We start from the raw sequence: 19,076 nt of genomic DNA, 5'->3' as shown, positions 1-19,076 counted from the left end.
CTCTCTGGTGATGAAAGGGTGAAGCAGGTTGGGCCTGAATTCTTTGAAGCTTAGCAAAATGAGAAGTGAAACACAAAAGCTTCTGACGGAGGGTTTGGAATGGGTGGATGCTGTGAGAGTTGTTGAGGAAGTTAGAACCGGGGCCGCAGTTTCCAAAAAGCAGATGTCCCACCTAAAAATGGAGCTAAGGGGAGATTTCTCCCCTAAGAAGGTCTTTAATCTTTGGAATTCTCTCCTCCAGTGAGCAGTGAGGACTGAGAGAAGACCCAGATAAGAAGTCGAGATTTCAATCTTGCATGTCGCATATTTCCATTCATTCATCTTTCATTACTTGTCCTTGGAAGCTTGTATCCTCTTCCTGTTTACAAAGTCTCCAATTTACATCCGGAACAACTTTAGCACGCAGCCCCTCAGGCCAGTTGAAATAGTATTTGTACTGGACCTGCATCTCATCTGTAGCCAAGCAATGGTTCCCTGTTGGCACAGTCTGACCACAACATATGGAGCCCATGTTTCCTTTGCTAGATGGGAAACCAATGTTCTCCTGGTATTAGCCAGGACTCCAAACACAGTATTATATGTCATTGTCTCAGTGCATGGGGATTAGCACTTGATATCCCAAAGATCCCTCTGCCGGCTGCCAGGAACTGCAGTATATCTTGTGAGTGCAGCCACCGTCAAGCCACCAAAATCAATCACTGGAAGTTACATCTCACAGCGAGGCCTAATCCCTCCTTTACACATTGCCCAAAAAAGACAGATGAGGTTATGGCTTTGTATCCTACACATGCAGACCTGACTGGGGGTTAATGATGGCAGGGGTGCTAGCTGGATTTAACATCCTCCTGGTAGGTTTTGCATTCATTTCTCCTGTGCCATCGAGAAATCACCAGATTTATTGATTTTTTTTAACTGTCTGCCCACACCCGATCAGAGAGGTTAGCGTTTGCCTTGAACGCTTTGTGTTTGTTTCCTGCTTTATCACATCTTGCCATTCCATTGCTCTTCATTTATCACTAGTATGAGTGAGCACATTTAAGACAGTTTTAAGACTTTCAAGAACGATACCAGAACTGAGAGGTTATAACTCTCAGCGAAGATTGAATAAGCTGGGGCACCTTCAAAGTGAGAATGCTTAGGGATGAGTTAGAAGAGGTCTTTAAGAATAGGTAGGGTCTGATAGGGTGGACTATTTAGAAGTAATTTCACTCGTGGGTGGGTTCATAAATATACGGCAGTTATTCATGAATCTAATAATTCAGGAGGAATTTCCATTACCCAGACAGTGGTGTGAATGTGAAGTTTACTACCATGTGCTTGTGGTTGTTGGAGGTCAGTCATCTCAGCTCCAGGACATCTCTACAGGAGTTCCTCAGGTTAGTGTTCAAGGTCCAACCATCTTCAGCTGCTTCATCAATGACCTTCCCTCCATCATAAGGTCAGAACTGAGGATGTTCGCTGATGATCACACAATGTTCAGCACCATTCACCACCATTCCAATACTGAAGCAGTCCATGTCCAAACGCAGCAAGATCTGGACAATATCCGGGTTTGGGTTCACAAGTGGCAAGTGACATTTGTGGCGCACACGTACCAGGCAACTCAGACAAGAAAGAGTCTCGCCATCTCCCCTTGACATTTAATGGCATCACAATTTGGGTATCCTTAACTATAACAGCCTGGCAGTTACCATTGAACAGAAACTGAATTGGATTCACTGTATAAATACTGGGGCTACAAGAGCAGGTCAAAGGCGAGAAATCCTGCAGTAAATAACTCACTTAATGGTTTCCTAAGCTTGCCCATCATCTACAAGGCACAAGTCAGGTGGGTTATGGAATACTCCCCACTTGCCTGGATGGGTGCAGCTTGACAACATTCAAAAAGCTCAATGCCATCCAGGACAAAGTAATCTACATAAATGTCACCCAACCCACTGCCTCAGATATTCATTCCCTCCACCACTGAAGCACAGTGGCAAGCACTGCATATCATCCACATAATGCACTGCGGAAACTCCCCAAGTAACTCCAAAATCTGTGACCTCTACCACCAAGAAGAAAACATCACGCAGATGCATGGAAACACTACACATTCACATCCAAATCACAGACTATGTCACCATCCTTCACACCTCAAGGACTGCAATGATTTAAGAATCATCGAATCACTACACAGTGTGGAAGCAGGCTGTTCAGCCCATTGAGTCTATGCCAACGCTCTGAAGAGCATCCCACCCAGAGTCAAAATGTGTGGTGCTAGAAAAGCACAGCCGGTCAGGCAGCATCCGAGGAGGAGCAGAGCCTATATTGCGAGCATAAGCTCTTCATCAGGAAGAGCTTCAACCCAAGGCCTACCCTATCCCCCCCTCCTCCTGCATTTCCCAAGGGCAATTCACCTAGCCAGCACATTTCTGAACACCACATCATGGCCAATGCACCTGGTCTGCACATCTTGGATTGTGGAAGGAACCCCACGCAGATGTGGGGAGAATGTGCAAACTCCACACAGACGGTCACCCGAGGCTGGAATCAAACCCGGATCCCTGGTGCTGTGAGGCAGCAGTGCTAACCACTGAGCCACCATGCCATCCAGGAGGGCAGACTGCCACCAGGCTATTAAGGATGAGAAACAATCGCTGGCCCAGCCATTGACTCCCACAACCAATGAATAAATTTATTTTTAAAATAGAATGGTTCAGGCGTTGATGTATTTAAGGGTAGATGCTGAAATGCGTGTAAGTGTCTGGAGTCAGCAGCACAACAGAGATGGATAGATCATAGCGTGAGCAAATGCAGACATACCAGGTGATCTGGCATGATGGCCACTGAAAATATCTTTATCCCTTGATTCTTTGCATCGGATGCTGCACTGTCCAGGCCTCCGCACGGCTCCTTGTACCCCTCAATTGGATGCCCATCTGTTACCACAATCATGTACTTGTTCTCTCGGTGATGTGAGCCACTGGAATGAAAGACATTTTATACGGACTGTTTGGTTTTCATTATCATTCATAATGTATTGTCTGTTTACCTATTTGCCAGTACAAAATACAGAGCCGCCTAAATTACCCAAGACTCCCCTGAGCTGCCAAGCCATTTCCATCAGAACTCGTTAATAATGATTTAATTTGAAATAGAGACATTCATAATGGAAGTTGAATGAACCATTGACAGACCATTGATGGGGTGGGATGGGGGTGAAGAGAGACAAAATGACCTCATCACAAGGTATCAACTTGAACAAACAAATCTTTGACCAAAAGTTTAGTTCTTTAATCTTTCATGGGATGGAAGTGTCACTGCGAAGGCCTGCATATTTTGCTCATCCTCAAACTGGGTGCCATTCTCAGCTATATCAGAGAGGGTAGTTAGTTGTCACTCACGTTGCTGTGGGTCTGGAGCCATATGTCGGCCAGACCAGGTTAGAGTTCCTTCCTTAAAGGACATTAGTGAACACCATGGCATATTAGAACCATCAATGGTGGTTGTCATGGCCACCATTAGTCAGACTAGCTTCATATTCCAAATTTAATATTTTGAAATGGCCCAGATTCTTGGAATATTTGCCAAAAGCAACCTGCGATCAGTTGGTAAAACATGTATTTCCCAACAATAATCTTTGTTTTTCAAATAGGAGGACTGTATTTGTCAGTATGGTTTAATCGTTCAGCAAAAACAGAAACTTCAGCCTGGCCCTTGCAGAAGTCTAAAGAAGGCAGCTTTCTCCTCCTTGCTCTTCTTTGCAATGCATTGTACGAGAAATCTTAGTAGAGTGGATGAGCACTTACAAAGGTGTTGAAGGAACAGAGGGGTAAGGATGAACCATTGCCTTCATGTCCATCGACTCAGTCCAACCCAGGAAAACATTTGAAAGGAATTTGATTGCAAGTTAAAATCATGAGGTGCCTAGATAAGGTGAATAGGCTCGGGGAATTCAAAACTATGGGGCATATTTTTAAGGTGAGAGGAGAAAGATATTTTTAAAAATGACATGAGGCAACCTTTTTACACAGAGAGTGGTTCGTATGTGGAATGAACTGCCAGAGGATGTGGTGAATGAAGGTACAGATACAATGTTTAAATCTCATTGGGATAAGTACATGATTAGGAAACATTTGGAGAGTTATAGGCAAAAAAACAGGCAAGTGGGACTAGTTTAGTTTGGGAACATGTTCGACATGGGCTGGTTGGGCCAAAGGATCTGTTTCCATGCTGTATTACTCTATGACTATATCATGAACTAGATCTCACTTGGAACATTCTGCCTTAAAAGGCCAATGTTACATTGAAGATGCTTAGAGGAAGTTGGCAAAGTTAATTCTGGGATTCAAAACTACAACAATATGAAAACTAGTGAGAGAAGCTTAAATTTGAGAAAATAAAACTTATGTGAGGATTGATTAGGTCATTAACAGTCTCGAATAATGTCAGTACATTGCTTAACTTTGAAAGTACTAGAGTGTAATTGGACTAACTCATTGATACGGATAAAATGGTGCACTGGTTATAAGTTAATTAATTCCTTTAGCAAAGAGTATGCAGCTATGTGGTGGGAAATGGACTGAAGATCATGGAGCCAAAGACACAGAACAAAATCGAGACCTACCATCAAGACTTCCGGTCCTGATATTGATCTGATCTGATATTGGAACCCCAGGACGGACACAGCCCAACACTGCTCATGGCAATAATGGCACAGTAACTGTTGGCTTTCTTTGGTACCCCTAAGGATACTGACACACTGGTATCAGTACCCCTCAGAATAAAGGCTTTACAGGTCAGATGTAACCCTTCAGACTCAGAGACCCTCGAAGTACCAAAGGAGGTTATTTGTGAACGTCCTTGTTTTGGTTTCCTGCTTGGAGATATCTAAAGTACTCTCACCCGAGTAGAAGCTCCTCAGCTCCGTCCCGTATGGCGCAGTCTGTGAACGTGCCTTTGCCAATGTAATCCACTGCTCTGACGTTCGCAATCATCGCTGCCTTTTCATCGCGGCTCATGAAACTGAGAGGATGGATCTTCTTCACCACATCACTGTAGTGTAGAGCTCCAGCGTTCCACTGCAGTGTCTGGTCACACCGGTAATACCTGAAACAGAGAGACCCTACATCATTCACACCAATTCGATTCGGACAGTTATATTGTCCCTTACCATGCCTTCCAAGTCATGGCCTGGCCAATGGCTCGTACAGCTTTAGCAAAACCTCCCTACTTTTTCTACTCTGTTCCCTCTGAAACAAAGACTTTGTTATTGCCTTTCCTATTACCTGCTGAACTTGGATGCGAGCTCTTTGTGATGTCGGTTGAGGATGAAGCATTTGCCAACAAACTGAGGAGACCCCTCCTGCTTTTCTTTGAATAATACCTGAGCTAGCAGATGGTGCCTCAATTTAATGCCTGCTTCCAAAAATGGCAGTGCGGCTGTCCCCTTGTACTGCACTTAGATCATTAACCTTGTTTTACTGCTCAAACCTGCAGAGTAAAACTTTAGCCCACAATGTTTTGACTCAGAGAGGAGGGTGCTACAGGAGTTAAAGAAAGTGAAGGTAATAGGAGTTCACTACATAATCTCAACTGGTTATGCTCTAACTGAGCTCCTGTGTACACCCATGAACTCCTAAATGTTTGTCGTGTCAGCCTTTGCTGTGTTCTGACAGGGTTCCAAAGGGGCAGACAGAAACCCAGAGCCTCTAAACCAAGAGATGGTGCGTGGCTTGGAGGGGAACTTGCAAGTGTTGGCGTTCCCATGTATCTACTGCTATTGTCCTCCTAGATGGTAAAAATCACAGGGTTGGAAGGTGCTGTGTAAGGTGAATTACTGCAGTGCAACTTGAAATGCGACACAGTATTGATAATATGAATTGACAGTGGAGGGACTAAGTGTTTAAGGTGATGCATGGATGCCAATCAAATGGGGCTGCTTTGGCCTGGACGGTATCAGGTTTCGAGTGTTGTTGGAACTGTACCCATCCAGGAAAGCAGGGAGCATTCCCTCACCCTCCTGATGGAATGTGCCTTGTAAATGATGGACAGGCTTCGAGGAGTCAGGAAGGGAGTTACTCAACTCTGAATTCTCAGCCTCTGACCTGCTCTTGTAGCCCCAGGGTTTAATATGGCAATCCAGTTCAGTTTCTGCTCAACAGCCAATAAGTCATGGCCAACATATCCCTACGAAGTTCCAAAATGCTCTTCTAGCTGATCAGTCTCAGAATCTGGGGTGGAAAGTTTCCAAGAACTGATGAGGATAGTAACCAAATCATGACAACAGTAACGTTGACACATTGTCCAGGACACAATGGAACATACTCACTGGTCTTCATTAGAATTTCAGTGAGTTTACTTCCAACTCAGTTTAACACCTCGCCCGATGGACAGCACCTCAGACAAATCTGCATTTCACCTGTACTGCACTGAAGTGTCAACTCAGATCTTGTTGCCAACTATACCGCCCAGTGTTTAGACTTGTCATCTTCTAAGTCAAATGCTCAGTTGCTACCCACTGTTGGTACCTGGATACTGGACTAATGCTGCGTTCACCAATTGGTGCTAATGGACTTAGATATCAGTGCCTGAGCATCAAATGTCCACCCTGAGGTCAAGACGCTGACATCAGGAGAATTCCCAAGATTCTCAGGCACTGATCCCCGTCTGACACTCATTGTAATTTTTGAAGGGATGGACTATTGGAGCTGAGCACACCATTGAATCATGGACAGTGAGTGGGCTCCCAATGCTGGAGGATCAGTAGAAAGTCCGTCATCAGCAAAGGTTGGGCGGCCTGACTGTGAAAGTTGCCCTGTCTGCCAGCTGGAAATAAAAGCTAGTCTAAAGCAAAAAAAACGTGGCCTGGCGAGCCACACCAGCAAGCCCCCAGAGGTAGTAATTTGCCAGAACACCAGGACTCTAGCCAGAGTCTGAAAACTGCGGCTCCCCCTCTACCTCCAATCCCACCTCGTCAGGGAGGAAATTTCTTCCCTGAAGAATCTTTGATCCCAAGCCCTAAGTTAGATATTTGTGACGATGGTAGAGCACTGATGCAATGATCTGAGGCTGTATCTGATACCCCTAGAGCAGAAGCCCTCTGGAGAATCAAGAAATTGGATTACGGACCAGAAATCTATCTCCACCCACAGTCAGATTATAACTCACTACACTATACTTTCCACATGAGGTAATATTGAGGGAAGGTTCATGCAACCTCACTTGATTTAACTTGTTCAAAAACAGTATCACTGTAGAGGTTGGTGTAGTATTCGAAAATACTACAGATAGGTATTGATGCAAAATTGTCCTGTTCGCCCTAAATAGAACAAGGATTGCGTCCACAGAACAAACCTTCCTCACACAGTTGCATCACTTCATATACAGGAAGGTGCTAACTGTGGCTCCTTTGACAATCCTCTTGCCCACTGAGTCAGAAGCTAGGAGTCCAAACCCGGATCTCGAATGCCTAACCTTGGGCTGGCACTCTAATGGAGCGCTTAGTGGGTGCTGCACTGTCTGAGGTGCCACTCCCCATCAAATATGTTAGACCAAGAAACCCTGTACTCTGCAAGATGTTCTGGTAGAGTTTGTCCCAGTCGATATTCATCTCTCAATCAACAACACCAAGAACAGATTTTGATGATCATTATGAAATTGCTGTTTTTTTTAAACCAGTGGGCACAGATTTAAAACAATTGGCACAAGAATCATACACAAAATGTGAACATTTTTATTGAATTTTTTTGTCTTTTTTTAAGCTGGAGTGCAGTGGGACAAGATTCAGTGGAAACTTCCCAAAGAAAGATTTTCAAAAAGGTTTGAACGAGACTTTGTTTTTAAAAATGCTGGGCTATCAGGAAAAAGCAGAGAAATAATCTAATCTTTTTCAGAGCTAGCATGGACAAGATGCGGTGAAGGTCTTCCTTCTATATTGTATGATTCTCGGAATACAACAATGAATTGATTATCCCTTAAAAAATAGTATGTTATTAGATCATAGAACAATACAGTGCAGAACAGGCCTTTCGGCCCTCAATGTTGCACCAACCTGTGAACTATTCTCAGCTCGTCCCCCTACACTATCTCATCATCATCCATGTGCTTATCCAAGAATTGTTTAAATCCCCCTAATGTGGCTGAGTTAACTGTATTGTCAGGTAAGGCATTCCACGCCCTTACCACTCTCTGCCTCTGACATCTGTCTTAAAACTGTCACCCCTCAATTTGTAGTTATGTCCCCCTCGTACAAGCTGACGTCACTATCCTAGGAGAAAGACTTCCACTGTCTACCCTATCTAACCCTTCGATCATCTTGTATGTCTATATTGGCTACAAGGGACAATGGGACATTCAGAGAGACTAGCTCAAATACTGGGTCATTCCTGATGAAGGGCTTTTGCCCGAAAAGTCGATTTTACTGCACCTCGGATGCTGCCTGAACTGCTGTGCTCTTTCAGCACCACTAAACCAGTAGCTAAAATACTGACCCTGTATTCTATTGAGTAACTGTACTCATTGTATTCGATAAAAACTGAAACTTTCACTGCAGCAGCAACTTTCTTTGTAAATTGACAGAGCTCCAGACACGTGATTCACTTGTCCACTTGCACAACCCTTCGCCCCAGCATTGGGTAGCCATGCGCTCATTAACTACCTCCCTAAACCATCTCGTATTCCCCCACCACCCCGTCCTCCTCCGAGACCGAGGTCAGGGACCCCGATATTGCACCACGCGCTCGGTGCTAAAGTTTGCGGCCGGACCTTTGGGGGACGTTGCCGCATTTGGGAGGCGCTACACAAATGCAACTTGGCATCGCGCCGGGCGCGTTTCTCGGGGCGAGGAGGCTGCCCGACGATGGGACACCCCAGCTGCAACCTGTGTTAAGGGTGTACTGTACATCTGTGCAACTGGCTACAGCCCACAAAGCGCCACATTTAACACGGTCAGTGCAGCACTGTCCCCCATGGGCTGACAGAGAGTTCAGTCACTATATAGGAAGGAAGCAATACAAAGAGGAGAGGTCCCAAAAGGAGAAGGAATGGAAACATCTGAAGACAGAACCAACTCAAGTGCAGATAGCCATTCCCACCCAACCTCCAGCGCCACCTGCAGAGGGTCAGGGAATTACAAGTGGGTTCTCTTCACTTTTGTCGTTCATTGGAGATGCTTAGAATTAAAAAAAAATACTCAAACAGTGCAATGATTACCAGTTTTCCAGCTTTTCGACGAAATTTGCAGTGAACGTCTTGACGCGATCGACCAGGGAGCCGTAGGGCTGAACTCTTAAAGCGACACTCTCAGATGTGTCCAGCACAAAGTACAGGTCAACAGGGCAATCTGAAACAAGGGAAATAAGACCACTCAAGGCTAGGCTTAAAGCTGGAAAAGGCTCAGCAACACTGATTCGTTTCAAATTTGCAAACGAAGCAGCTCCCTCTTAACACAGAGGTTTCTCCTTGCAAAAACCTGACTGTTTCAGATCACACAGGACAAGGGTCCCAGAAATAAACATACTCAGTGAGAATGAATAGCGGGCACAAGATTACAACACGGCGTTTTACAATATTTACTGCTTGAAGTCCAGGTTTCTGGCTAAAAGTTACACACTTCAAATAATCCGCATCAACATAGTGCTTCACGCCAGTCACAAATATTGCAATTGAGATTTCTTTTTTTTTTAAAAAAAGCAACCCATCATTTCTGAAGAGAAACGGTTGAAAATTTATCCGTGACAGGCACGACAAAGCACCCACCTGAGTGATATCCGTTGTCCGGTTGAGCCAGTAAAAAGTTCCACGAGGAGAAAATCTCCAGCAGGAGAAATAATATTTTCAAAGCCATGGTTTTTTTTTTCCCCCCACCTCTGTCGTGTGCTCAGCACACGGGGACTGAGGGAGAAGTTTTTGCAGAGAGAGAGAAAGAGAACAGGGCAGTGAGAGAGAGGCTGGGAACAGGAGGTTGAAGCCTGTGCGTCTTTGCCCCAGACAGAGACAACTATGAAGTAGGCTGGTCCTAAGCAGGAACTAGGGATGTGGTCCCCACATCGCTGTTTGACCCAGCCAGACAACTGCCTCACTCCCGTAGGATCATTCAACACGATTCATACATGCTACTGGACAAGCTCAGAGTTTGAAAACACGTTTGAAGTCCACCAAGCTACAAGTTGTCAAAATAAATGTGAAAATGTTATAATTGATCTGCGAGAATTGAACATCGAGAGCCCCCTTTCTAAACCCCCTCCCACCAACCCTTGAGGGACACACCCATCAATTTTGGCCGCCTCTCTTGCAGTGTACTCTTATGTGTGTGGATTTACATTTAAACAGGCTACATTACATTGTGTGTATGTGTGTGACTTCTAATGGACCCCATCACTAGCCATGAATAGACTGAATGTATTTCCACAAACTGGTACCACAGGGTGGTTAATAATCGGATAATATGGATTTGAGATCGAAAAGAGAAGAGAACGAGAGGTTGAAGGAGGCGTTTTTCTTTATTTAGACAGTCCTTTACGAAAAACAGATTTAATTTTCAAAAAAAATGGGAGTTGGGTAGATGGTGAGGCGGGAGAAAAAAATGTATGGGGAACGAGTAGGGGATGAGGACTGCTTAGATAACACTTTAAAAGTGCTGACACGGACATGATGAGTCAAATTATCTCAATTTCTTCCATTTTCTCTCCCCAGGAAAATAGATGCATCGTTAGCCTCCTGTTCGCCCTACTGAGCATGTCATGCTCATTCAAACATTATACAAAAGTGATTCCATCTCTTCCAAATCGAACTCAGGAATTGTTTGCAACTATTCAAGCATTTACACCCCACATTAACTTCTTCCCACCTCTCTTCACCAGTCCCTGTGTGCAGAATGTTTTAGCTATTTCTCCCCCTTACTGACTGAGTGTTTCCCTAACTCATTAACTGCAGCTCAGCGAGCAGCCCCTTCCTGTCGAGGTTTGAGTATTCTTAAGTTCGAGCTCCCACTTCAAGACCAGAGCACAAAATTCAGTGCTGACGCTCCAGTGCAGTACTGAGGGAGTTCTGCACTGTCAGAGGTGCAGGTTTGCTCTCTCATTTGCCTACAAAAGATCTCAGGCCATGAGTTCAAACAGGGCAATGAGCTCTAGGTTTGGATCACTCTCTGGGTAAAAGCCATTTTTTTCTGAAATCTTTGTTGATTTATTGATAATTTTTAAAATTTATAGTGACAAGTTTTGGTCTCCCCTACAAGAGGAAATGCCTTCTTCACATCTACCCAATCAGTACCTCAATACCTGTATTATAAGTCCCGCTGAAATGGAAAAGAAATTTGGCAAAATTGTGACTCTAAACAGTTCTTGGAAAGTATCAATAAGCTGTTATCAGCTGTGCACAGTCATATTTTAAAACAATTTCTATTCAGAAAATATGTGTCAACTAGCAGAATTCGCTTCACTCATTTGAAAATATTCGTAAAATGTTTTTCTGTTTTGGTTTCAGAATAGCAATGTTGCAACACAAAATTTGCATCAGTTCTAACCCAAAGGGTAACATTCTTGTCTTCCAGTCCAGGAGGTTATCGGTTCAAGTTCCTCTCAGCCCTCGTTCAAGCTACCTCATACAAAAAACCTGAGTGGACATTCCTGTGCTGACTGAGGGAGAGTGGTACACGGTGCGACTGTCCAAGAAGCTACCATGAAGCGAAGTTCTGCCTGCCTACCTAGGCGGTCCCACAGCCATCACTCTCTCCTGTTATCCCGACCAGTGTTCTCTTCTTATCCGACTTACTAAAATAGGTTGTCGATCTCATCGTGGGATCTTGCTGTGCAAACCGTGGGAACGAGAATAGGCCATTCAGCTTGTTTCGCCATTCAGTGAAATCATGGCTGATCTGGGGCCTAACTCCATATAACTGCCTTTATCCCATATCCCTTTACAAAAAGAAATGATCTATCTCAGTTTAAAAACGAACACCTGATCTAACGTCAACTACTGCTTGGAGGAGACAGTTCCAAACCTCTATCTTTCTGTGTAGAATTGCTTCCTGACATCTTTCCAAAATGATTTGGCTTAATTTTTTAGACTATGCCACCTCGTGCTAGAATCTCCAACCTGTGGAAAATCCTCCATGTTTCATTACAACAATAAGTGGGGAATGCATTTTTGCGTCTGTGACGTACTATGGGATGTTCTGACCTCATGAAAGTGTTTTGTGGTTGCAAATAAGTCTTTCCTTTCTTTAGTTTTCCAATGGCCTGTGGATGTTGAGTGCAATTATAAGTTAAAACTCTCCCTCAGCAGACAGTGAGAGATGTGTAGGGGTTCAAGCGAGCACCGTCCCATCTTGTTCCGTTCGAATGCAGATGGGATGTGTCTGAAAGCCAAACTACTGAACAAACAGTAACTGGGATGGAATCCATGAGTGTAGACTGCAGGAAAGCAGACCGTTCTCTGAAGCTTACTCATAGAAGACTTTGGAAACAAAATGTTAGAATTAAACATATTGCAGTGCCAAGAACATATCTCAGAAACAACTCTTCCCAAGAATCCAGTTTCATTCTATCCTACCATTGCCTTTATTGCTGTCAAGATTTTTTTTCACAGAGCTTTTTGCAACTGGGTACTATTCTGAGGATCTCTGTATTGGGCGGTGTTTATAGGATCAGCCTTTTCTTTCTTGCCAGACTTTTATTTATGATCAATTCTCATCTTCAACTAACTATATGTTAATTTTTGTCTCTCTCATTTTCAGCTGACAGGTTTACTTCAATAAATATCCTTTTATGTGTTTGCTATCTTTCCAAGTTAGTGTCCAGCCTGACTCAGTAAGAATTTAATATTGTGCACTAACCAAAGCCAAATGAAACTGATTAAATTCTAATTGCATTCAAAGACATCCATAACTGATTTAAAAGTAGTGAAGTAATTACTCACAGTAACAAAGTTCTAGTTTATTTCTTCCACCTACTTAATAAATATAAATCTCAAGAAAGCAATTAATCCAGGAACATATGATAGATATTTAACAAATTAAATAATTGAGTAGTTAATTATGCCTGGAACATACAACGGAAAATTAAGATATGAATGAATTAGCAAGGCACAACAGTGGGAGTTTGTGGGCAGCAAGATGAACACAGATGCCACATCTGCAATAAATATCTCTGCCTTAAGACAATGCAGCTCAGAGTCATTAAAGTGAAGTGTGGAGCTACAGGTCCTTCATCACAAAACAGAGCTGGAGTGATTGCAAACTAATTTACTCCAGATTGCAGTCAGACGCCAGAGGTAAGTTATATGTAGAAGTAGAGAAAATGACTTCATATGGATTATTACTGGTTTGTTCTCTGGTTATGCAGTGTCTGAAAAAAAGTGGGAACTGGAGCCAACAAGTATTAATGAGGAGTTAGATTTAGTGGATTTAACTGAAACATAGCTTAATAGAGAACAGAAACGGCAGTTAAGTAGTGCAGGACATAACATAGATTGGATTGGATTATGTGGTCAGCATAGATGGGTTGGACCAAAGGGTCTGTTTCCATGCTGTACATCTCTATGACTCTATCACTCTGTATTTAGAAAGGATGGAATGGAAAGGAGAGATGAGGTCTGTGTACTAATAATAGACAATATATTGGCAGTAGAATAAAATGACATAATTAAAAGTAAGATAGACACAAATCAAGACAAAGGATAGGAAAGGATTCATCGTATTAATAAGATTTGTCTACACCCATCTATTAATGAATGGGAAGAAGACGAAAAGATATCGAGAAGTTTATGAGATTATTGGATTAAAGGGAGTTTAGCTTCAAATAAAGTGATGATCAAGAGGTAGGAAATGGGGGAAGGGAAAGTGGATCATTCGCAGTGTATTCAGGACTCCCTTTTCACCAAAATCATCAGAATTCCAACAAGAGAGGGATGCCTACTTGCACTTGTTATGGTTATTGAGTATCACACATCAGGGGTGTGATGGAATACACCCCATTCGCCTAGTTAGGTGCAGCTCTGACAACATTCAAGAATGGCACACTTTATCAGCACCCGAACCAGCACTTGGGGCATTCAGTCCCTCCATCGCTGTGTACAAAATACAATGCAGGAATCTGCTGACTCAATTAAACAGCATCTTCCAATCCTGCGCAGCCTACCATCTCAAAGGTCAATGGGAGCGGGCACTAGGGCTACAAGACTGTGCAAAAGTTCCTTGCCAAGTCACATACCATCCTGCCTTAGAAATATGTAGCTATTCCTTCACTTCCATAGAGAGAAAAACCTGGCACCCCCAGCAGCATTTTGGGGAGGGGGATCTACATGGAATGCATTGCTGCATTTTAAGAAAACAAGTCAGCATCACCTTCTCATAGGCACTTAGGGATGAGTAATAAATGCCAGTGCTAGCTATGATCCCCAGATCCCATGAATGAGTAGAAGAAAACCATCAACGAGAACAGATAAGAGAATTGTGGGAAACATCTGAGCAATAGCGATCTTAACCTAATATTGCTGAAACATGATAATTAGGGAAGATGTAAAATGAAAAAGACAAATGCTGAAAAATGGATTGAAAATAAACTAAATTTCATGAAGGAGGATAAAAGGAGACAATACACTGGATATTCCAGGGAAATTAACACCGATACAGGAATTAGAACTCACTGCAGTAAGAAAACGTTGTCAGAGGAAGACAAACCACTAAAGCCCAGCAAATCCACACATCCTTTAGAAGTTTCCATACTAGGCTTTTTAAGGAAGTACTCAAGGACATCAAAAAATGCTTTGATCGTAATCTTCCAAAATGCCCTCAATTCAGGAATCATATCTTTAACCTGTTAAGATTGCAACTGTAACTGAGTAATTTAAAAAAGGTGTGAGAGGGAAAGCAGGAAATTATAGAATTTGTAGTCTAACATCTGTGGTGGAGAGGTTATTGGAATCTGTAATTAACTTCAAAGTAACTGAGTACTTAAAGAGTCTCAGTTGATTAAATGGAACCGACATGGATTTGTAAAATGTAGGTTATGTGTAATGAATGTGAGTTAGATTTTTAAGGGAGCAACTTAGTGTGTGGACATGGGAATGTCTCTGTATATTGATGATATTGACTTCCAGAATACATTCAGTATGGGTCTACACAATAGACTAATAGCTCCATGGAATTAACGGCATGGAATTAACCGCTGAGAAGATTGGTTAGATGGTAGAAAACAGAGGGTAGGGATGATGGGTACGATTAGAATTGGAAGAAAGTGGTTAATGGTTTCTTTATGCAGCAAAATATATACTTTTTATAAAGGGAGTGTAATGAAGGCTCATCAAACCAATTCCTGAGATGGAGGGATTGTCCTAGTTAATGAAGTTTTGAAGAGTGAGAAATTAACACATTCAAATCATAGAATCATATAGAATCATAGAGTTCCCTACAGTGTCGAAGCAGGTCATTTGGTCCATCGGGATCCAACTTGTATCACGTTCCCACAGGCCTAGACAGAGTAAATACAAGAAGGAGATTTCCCCAGACTGGGGGTTGTGGGGTGGGGGGCTGGAACCGGGGGCACAGTTCTCAAGATGAGGGGACTGCGACAAGAAAAAACAAGAGAGTGATGAATCTTTGCAGCTCTCTGTCCCACAGGACTGTGGAAGCTTAGTCTTTGAGCATATTGAGATGGATAGCTTTCTATACAAATTAAAACCATTGAGGAAGTATGGGGATAATGCAGAAAAACAGTATTGAGTTGGAAGATTAGCTAGGATCACATTGAAAGGTAGAGCAGGATCAAAGGACTGTAGGATCTACTCTTCCTATTTGTTAAGTTCTTATATATTTAATGATGGTCTACATCTCTATTAGAGCCTCAACTATTCATTATAGAGTCATACAGTGTGGAAAAAGACCATTCAGTCCAACCCGTCCTTGCTAACCAAGTTTTCCAAACTAAACTAGTCCCACCTACCTGCGCTTGGCCCATATCCCTCCAAACCTTTCTTATTCATGTACTTGTCCAAATGTCTTTTACATGTTGTAACTGGACGTGCATCTATCACTTCCTCTAGCAGTTCATTCCATACACACGCCACCCTCTGTGTGAAAATGTTGCCCCTCAGGTCCCTTTTTAAATATTTCCCCTCTCACCTTAAAAATATGATCTTTAGTTTTGAACTCCTCAACCTAGGAAAAAGACTTTTACTATTCACCTTACCTAAGCCCCTCTATAAGGTCACCCCTCAACTTCCAACCTTGCAGTTCATTAGTGTTGATAAAGTGAGTGGATATTCTGGAGATTAGTAGATTTATATTAGGCAGGGTATGAAAGGATATATATTTATTAAGAAATCCGATAGCACAATGCATAGACACTTATCTATGTTTGTCAATGCTAAAAGATAGGTAAAAAAAGGAATAACCAAGCCAGGTGAATGGAGATAAAATACAGGTCAAACATGGTCTCATTGAATGGCTGAACAGGTTAAAGGAGATGAATAGCCTTCAGGAGTTTGTATATTCCAAGTTGTTCCTAAGGAGTTGTCAGGAGCACTCATTCAAGGTGTGGAAGAACCAGCGTTGGGATGAACAAAGTTAAAAATCACACAGCACCAAGTTATAGTCCAACAGCTTTATTTGGAAGCACTAGTTTTCACAGGGCTGTTCCTTCATCAGGTAGCTGTGGAGCAGGGCCATAAGACACAGAATTTATAACAAAAGATCTCAGGGTCAGGCAACTGAAATGATATGTTGAACAAACCTAGATTGCTGTTAAGTTTTTCATCTTTTAGAATGGTTTGCAGGTTTGGGTTCATTAATATGTAAATCCCAGAACTTCTTTTAAGTCATATTCTCAAGATAACGTAAGGTTTTATAAAAAAAGGTGATATTTCAACTCAGAAAATGTATTAAAGATGTGAGGTCAGAGTCTGTCCGCGTCCCAATCTTGATTCAGACTTGGTTCTGTTTCCAAAGTGGAATTTATAAAGTGTTACGAGGATTGACTGCCTGCATTGACTACCTGCAGATTGTGTGCTTTTTGAGCAGATGTAGAATGTTACTGCAAATATAATTCTGCTAATGCAAATTCACCCCATAGACTTACATGTGTGCGTGCATGCATGAAAGAAAGAGTGTGAATGTCTGCATGTGAGTGTGTGCATGTGAGTGTGAATGCATGTGAGAGAATGTGTGTTTGTGTATGCTTGGTAAAGTGTGTGTGTGTGAATGTGATGGAGTACAAGCCTGTGAGAGAGAGTGTGTGTGTGTTTGTGTGTGTGTGTGTGTGTGTGTCAGCATCTGCGTGAGTGTGTGATTATGTAAGAGCGTGCATGCGTGTGCTTTTGTGTGGATAGTGTAGTGGGGTCACCCGTAGTGTGACATGAACCCAAGGTCCCGGTTGATGCCATCCTCATAAGTACCGAACTTGGCTATCAGCCTCTGCTCAGCCACTTTGCGTTGTTGCCTATCCTGATTTCACCTTGGAGGATGGTCAGCTGAAGACTTGAGGCCGAATGTCCCTGACCACTGTAGTGTTCTCCGACTGGGAGGGAACATCCCTGTTGGCAATTGTTGTGCGGTGTCCATTCATCTGTTGTCGTAACAACTGCTTGGTCTCATCAACGTACCATAAGACCATAAGACATAGGAGTGGAAGTAAGGCCATTCGGCCCATCGAGTCCACTCCGCCATTTAATCATGGCTGATGGGCATTTCAACTCCACTTACCCCCATTCTCCCGATAGCCCTTAATTCCTTGTGACATCAAGAATTTATCAATCTCTGCCATGAAGACATTAAGCGTCCCGGCCTCTACTGCACTCCGCGGCAATGAATTCCACAGGCCCACCACTCTCTGGCTGAAGAAATGTCTCTGCATTTCTGTTCTGAATTGACCCCCTCTAATTTTAAGGCTGTGCCCACGGGTCCTAGTCTCCCCACCTAATGGAAACAATTTCTTAGCGTCCACCCTTTCCAAGCCATGTATTATCTTGTAAGTTTCTATTAGATCTCCCCTTAACCTTCTAAACTTCAATGAGTACAATCCCAGGATCCTCAGCCGTTCCTCGTATGTTAGACCTACCATTCCAGGGATCATTCGTGTGAATCTCCGCTGGATACATTCCAGTGCCAGTATGTCCCTCCTGAGCTGTGGGGCCCAAAACTGGACACAGTACTCCAAATGTGGCCTAACTAGAGCTTTATAAAGTCTCAGTAGCACATCGCTGCTTTTATATTCCACCCCTCTTGAGATAAATGACAACACTGCATTTGCTTTCTTAATCACGGATTCAACCTGTATGTTTACCTTTAGAGAATCCTTGACTAGCACTCCCAGATCCCTTTGTACTTTGGCTTTATGAATTTTTTCACCGTTTAGAAAGTAGTCCATGCTTGTATTCTTTTTTCCAAAGTGCAAGACCTCGCATTTGCTCACATTGAACTTCATCAGCCATTTCCTGGACCACTCTCCCAAACTGTCTAGATCCTTCTGCAGCCTCCCCACTTCCTCAGTACTACCTGCCTGTCCACCTATCTTCGTATTATCGGCAAACTTCGCTAGAATGCCCCCCAGTCCCTTCATCCAGATCATGAATATAACGTGAACAGCTGCGGCCCCAACACTGAACCCTGTCAGACACCGCTTGGCACCGGCTGCCATTCCGAAAAAGAACCTCTTATCCCAACTCTCTGCCTTCTGTCAGACAGCCAATCCTCAATCCATGCCAGTAGCTCACCTCGAACACCATGGGCCCTCACCTTACTCAGCAGCCTCCCATGTGGCACCTCCCATGGGCCCTCACCTTACTCAGCAGCCTCCCATGTGGCCTTTTGGAAGTCTAGATAGACCACATCCACTGGGTTTCCCTGGTCTAACCTACTTGTCACCTCTTCAAAGAATTCTAACAGGTTTGTCAGGCACAACCTCCCTTTACTAAATCCATGTTGACTTGTTCTAATCCAACCCTGCTCTTCCAAGAATTTAGAAACCTCATCCTTAACAATGGATTCTAGAATTTTATCAACAACCGAGGTTAGGCTAATTGGCCTATAATTTTCCATATTTTGTCTTGATCCATTCTTGAATAAGGGGGTTACAACAGCGGTCTTCCAATCATCC

The 19,076-nt window shown here is 43.1% G+C and overlaps 1 protein-coding gene across 1 annotated transcript in view; it reads right to left on the bottom strand.

Annotated features, from left to right (window-relative positions):
* The window catches only part of col6a1 (collagen, type VI, alpha 1), a 57,867-nt gene extending 47,630 nt beyond the window's left edge, over window positions 1-10,237 (bottom strand). Inside the window, exons 1-4 of the mRNA XM_043693331.1 lie at window positions 9,742-10,237; window positions 9,196-9,325; window positions 4,888-5,091; window positions 2,806-2,965 (exon numbers count right to left, since the gene is read on the bottom strand). Coding sequence (XP_043549266.1) covers window positions 2,806-2,965; window positions 4,888-5,091; window positions 9,196-9,325; window positions 9,742-9,829 — 582 coding nt within the window. The 5' untranslated portion in view covers window positions 9,830-10,237. The remainder of the gene's footprint in view (window positions 1-2,805; window positions 2,966-4,887; window positions 5,092-9,195; window positions 9,326-9,741) is intronic.
* Window positions 10,238-19,076: the final 8,839 nt, after the last annotated feature.

The sequence above is a fragment of the Chiloscyllium plagiosum genome, chromosome 7, assembly GCF_004010195.1.
Source record: "Chiloscyllium plagiosum isolate BGI_BamShark_2017 chromosome 7, ASM401019v2, whole genome shotgun sequence".
Lineage (NCBI taxonomy): Eukaryota > Metazoa > Chordata > Chondrichthyes > Orectolobiformes > Hemiscylliidae > Chiloscyllium > Chiloscyllium plagiosum.
This window is presented reverse-complemented; position numbering and strand designations above follow the sequence as displayed.